This window comes from Tupaia chinensis, unplaced genomic scaffold (genome assembly GCF_000334495.1).
Source record: "Tupaia chinensis unplaced genomic scaffold, TupChi_1.0 Scaffold000127_1, whole genome shotgun sequence".
NCBI classification, from domain to species: domain Eukaryota; kingdom Metazoa; phylum Chordata; class Mammalia; order Scandentia; family Tupaiidae; genus Tupaia; species Tupaia belangeri.
In genome coordinates, this window is record NW_006159595.1 from 1,343,270 (window position 1) to 1,347,870 (window position 4,601).

At 40.4% G+C, this 4,601-nt stretch overlaps 1 protein-coding gene across 2 annotated transcripts in view; it reads right to left on the reverse strand.

Moving 5' to 3' along the window:
* Positions 1–3,654, reverse strand: part of SLC7A11 (solute carrier family 7 member 11) — a 91,480-nt gene extending 87,826 nt beyond the window's left edge. Inside the window, exons 1-2 of one of the 2 annotated variants that reach the window (XM_014586312.2) lie at positions 3,575–3,654; positions 2,885–3,173 (exon numbers count right to left, since the gene is read on the reverse strand). In XM_014586312.2, coding sequence (XP_014441798.1) covers positions 2,885–3,161 — 277 coding nt within the window. In that variant the 5' untranslated portion in view covers positions 3,162–3,173; positions 3,575–3,654. Of the gene's footprint in view, positions 1–2,884; positions 3,435–3,574 lie in introns of those variants that run through there. The other variant, XM_006144617.3, reaches the window with a different exon arrangement.
* Positions 3,655–4,601: the final 947 nt, after the last annotated feature.

Below are 4,601 nucleotides of genomic sequence, written 5' to 3' on the forward strand. Positions count from 1 at the left end.
TGTAGGGAATTATTACTTCCCAGTAATATAGCAGACAAAAGTGTCCAATGTGTGTTTCATTTTGGATATTTGGTGACATCTTACTGCCACTTGCCTGATTTCTGAACCTAACAGCACATTAGAATCACCTGAGAAGAATTTTTAATTCGAAAACAATAAAATGAAAAATGAACTCCCAGTTCCATTCTCTAAGAGAGTATAAACTCTTAAAAAAGAGAGATCTAAGAATGTCTATTATTTTTAAATCCTCATACATGATTCCAAGATAAAGAGTCTCCACACTGATATTTGGGTACCACTGACAGAGTTCACCTATTTTTAATTATAACTAGCTGCAATTCATGTTTGTTGGGAATCAGTCACTAGGTTGGTAGACTGGCCAGAAAAAGCATCCAATATAAAATGTTATTGGAAAGAGTCTTAAGTACCTCTGAATTTATTGTCAGAGAATCAATACCTAGACCAGTGTATGCGTTGCTGAAATTCCAGGATGGTTGCCCTAGGTTTAAATTGAGTTCTAGGGGAATGAAATTTTTATTTAAAGGTCTCAAGCTCCATAACCATCTTGCCCAGATGAAAAAAAGTTCAAAATAGGATGTAAAAATCCATATATTGACCCTGGCTTAAAAAAAAAAAAATGTAAACCAAATGTACAGATGCTTTACTCTTAGCATAGAGTTCTAGAATCTTAAGAAAAAGGATTTCGTGTTTCACGTTTTACTTTGTTTACTGTTATGAAGGCACTCCTGTCCAAAAACGCCTAGTAACTTAGGTGACAAGTGCAAAATGCAAATATAGATAAGTAGATGATTGCAAGAACACACTCCCTGCAATTAGTAATCACGGGACACCTACTTGGGTGGAACCTAGCTAGTTCCCTTAGCTGTTTTGTTTTTATTTGGGGGGCTTTTTTTCCTTTATATTTAGCATAAGTGTATTTTCATAGTACAAGTCAAAATCACTTTAACTAGTTCAATACTCAAAGTCCTCCCTTTTACCACACCTGAATAATCTTACATTGTGTGCAAAATTCGAATTACATAGTGAGAACTTCATGCATGTAAGTATGTAAAATCCAGGAAACCGGTTGGTGGTTTTTCTGATTAGATCCTGACTTATTCTGAAGAGCCAAGTGCTAGAAGATTAAAGACAGAGGAGACATAAAGTTATTTAAGATTAACCATCAGGTTTCTCTCTGTTTACCAGTAAATGCATAGGCCATAACTATTTTAATATTCCCAGTGGCTAAGAGTCCTACCAGAGTTTTTCTCAATCTGGTAGAAATGACTCACTCCAAAGTATATTGTAAGAATGGGGAGCACACCGGGAACATGACACAAACATTACTAAATAATTTATAAAGCATAAGCTGGGGACATCACCAATACCACGAACTCGCTCTAAAAAATCATAGCAGCAACTTCTCTTTAGATCTTTCTATACTAAGAGTGTCTTAAGAAGTTTTATTTAAATATCTGCTCCCTAAAAATGGAAAACTGAGTTCTCTACCTGACTCTCTATACAAGCAGGTTAAACCATCCCAAGGCCTGAGTAGAAAGAATGAATGGATTGGTTTACACAGGACCAAGACGTGGTACTTAACCCTGGAGCCAGAACAAACAGCTAGTAGCTTTAGAGTTTAATTTCTTTGGGCACTAACACACTCTATTTTCCAGAGAAGAGCATATATATCTTGGACATTTAGTTCATAGCATTAATCAGAATTTTTTTTTTCTGATAATTCACCAATTTTTGTCATGTTTATAACTAATTCAGATAGCTTTCTACTAATATGTCTACTTCATGGGGGGGGATTTTATTACCTCTTCACTATTCATTCTCAAATGAAAAGAAGAGAGATAAATGTTGGAAAAAAAAATGAATAATTGCACTTCTTTGGGGCCCAGCAGGTGGCGTGGTGGTGAAGGGTGCTGGACTCCCACATGGCCGACCACAGTTCCAGTCCTAGGCCCAGCAGCTTGCTTTCTCACGTTCTCTCTCTCTCTGTCCCTCTTGTCAAATTAAAATAAATAAATAAAGCTCAATAAAAATAATTCTATTAAAAAAATAATCCCACATCTTCTACCAGTCCTCTTCCAGGTAACTTAGTGAACAGGAGGACAAGCCATCTGTGTCCCTAGAGACCAAGGGAAATACAGATGAAGGACACAGATCTGAACACACACAGCAAACTGCCACCCAGGTGACGCTTTAAAACCTCGACTGCAAAAGTGTATCGGTATTGAGACGAAGGTTGGAAAAATGTGAACTATTCGCAGGACGCTATGCTATTCCCACTTCGGACAGGGGTTGAGCTCTGTGCCACGACACATCTTTCCATGTCAAGGACGTAGAAAAGAAGGTTAGGAATGGCAAGCACATGAACTTAAACCTTGAAAAGGGAAAAGACTGCCACTCATTCGTTTTGCTAATACAAAGGCAGTAGGACTTCTGCCCAGCAGCCAGCTCTGTGCCTAAACAGGCCAGGCCAGGCTTCACTTCACAGGTGTTTTATGCAGCGTGCCAGCTGCCAGAATGCCCCAAACTCAAGTAAAAGCCCAGCTGGCCAGTACAGAAAGCTCCCATGGATTTTACTGGGTCATCAAACTCAGCCTTTGCTTTCCTCCCACAGGAGAAAGTCAGAAAACAGTCTGTCTTAGTCAGGAAAAGAGGATGCAGCCTGCGGGACACAATTTCAGTGAAGTCAGGATCACGCCAACACTAGACACGATGTACCGGTAATTCACATTCCTAAACAAAAAGTCTGAACAGTTGGTGTAGCCTGCGCCATTCATTCACGCCTCGGAAGGTTCCTTTCACTTCCCCAGAGAGCAAACTTCCCAGCCCCACGGCCACACCCCCCAAAGAAGGAAGTCGCACTCACCAAACAGTGACAGGACCCCACAGACCGTCCAGACGGTCAGAGACATGCCCACGCTGCCCGTGTTCTGGAGCACACCTTTGGGAGAAATGAAGATCCCTGCTCCGATGATGGTGCCAATGATAATGGAGATGCCCCTCAGTAAAGTGATCTTCTTCTTCAGGACCACCTTCTCCTGCCCAGGTGGCTCCTTGCTGCCCATGGAAGGCAGCTTCCCGTTCACACTTCCCTGCAGGTAACTTCCTTTGGAGATGGTGGACACTACAGGCTTTCTGACCATAGTAATGACACGCTGGTGGAAAAAAAAAAAATCAAACAGAGAAATAAAAACTCCTAACTTTCAACTTTGGTGTCTCTTAGGGACGGATCGAGTTCTTCCTCTTTGCTTTCGGATGGTCTCTCAGCGCTATTGTGTTCACAGGTAAAAACTCAGAGGTGTCGTTCAGCCTTCAGCGCGCTCTAATTACTACCCGGGGACACCTGTGTGTTCATGGTGCTCCCAGCCCTCCACCTCCTCGGCTACTCAGCCACTACTGTTGCCGCGGCGGCTGCCGCCGCCCCCTGCCCCCCCCCCCCTCCTCGCCTCCCCAGCCACTACTGTTGCCGCGGCGGCTGCAGCTGCCCTATCATTACAAACCAGCTCAGCTTCCTCGTGGGCTTGTATTTAAGCGCCTGCCTGTCACACCAACTTACTCAGGCTAAATGATGATGCAAATTCTCCAGGTTTGCATCAGCCACATGAGAAGGCTCCAGCATTACTCAGCCTTTTTTTTTTTTCTTCTCTTAAACGGTAGCAGCAAGTTGCTCAACTGACCTAAGCTTTTCCAGAGAACAAAGCGCACACTTAAAAGGGATCCTAACCAATCCTGAAGTAGTAAATTCGGAACAGACCTTCCCAGAGATTTAAAGCAACTTCTAGCGAGGGACAAAAGCTCTTGAAGTGAAAAGAAAATGAAAAATGAAACAGGAAATAGTTACTTCGCTTTACGGAGTTTCTTTCTTTCTTGTTTTTTTTTTTTTTTTTCCTGCAGCTTGTGTATAAAAACGTTTCGCACGCAACTGCTTTGATAACAGAAAGTATCCCAAAGCTGCATTGTTTATAAGGAGCAAAATTTAGATTTTTGTAATGTGTTTCATGCTTATTTTGATTTTTTGCTTATTCTGAGTTTCCTAGCAACAGTGTCTAATCTGGTATTTACAAAGCTAGAAAGATTCTAGGTCTTATAGCTGCTGTCTCGAACAACCCAACTGTAACCCTTACTCAGCATCAAAAGGTGAAACTATTTCTTACTGCCCGTAGTAAGCAAGTATTTAAAATCACCACCTGAGTGTGACAAATTAAAAAACCACAATAATCGCAGCAAAGAGCCATTTTCTAATTCTCATCAATACTAAATGACTTTCTAAAGTCAAAAATAGACTTTTGCAGGTTGTTCTATTGAATTACCAAAAAAGTTAAAATAGAAAAATCTCATTTCAAAGTTAATCTATAATTACAAGGACATATGACAAAAACCTGTAAAGAAACACACAGAATAATAGTTGTAAAAAGTACTGATGTTATGTACAGTTAGTTTTCTGAATTGCATGAACTATTGATAGACTATGATTATAAACTTAAAATGCATCAAGATGTTCACTAAGATTAAAATATTCACTCTGTCAACAAAAAACAACCAATTCTAAAACTAATAATTAATGCAGTTTATTTCTAAGCAGA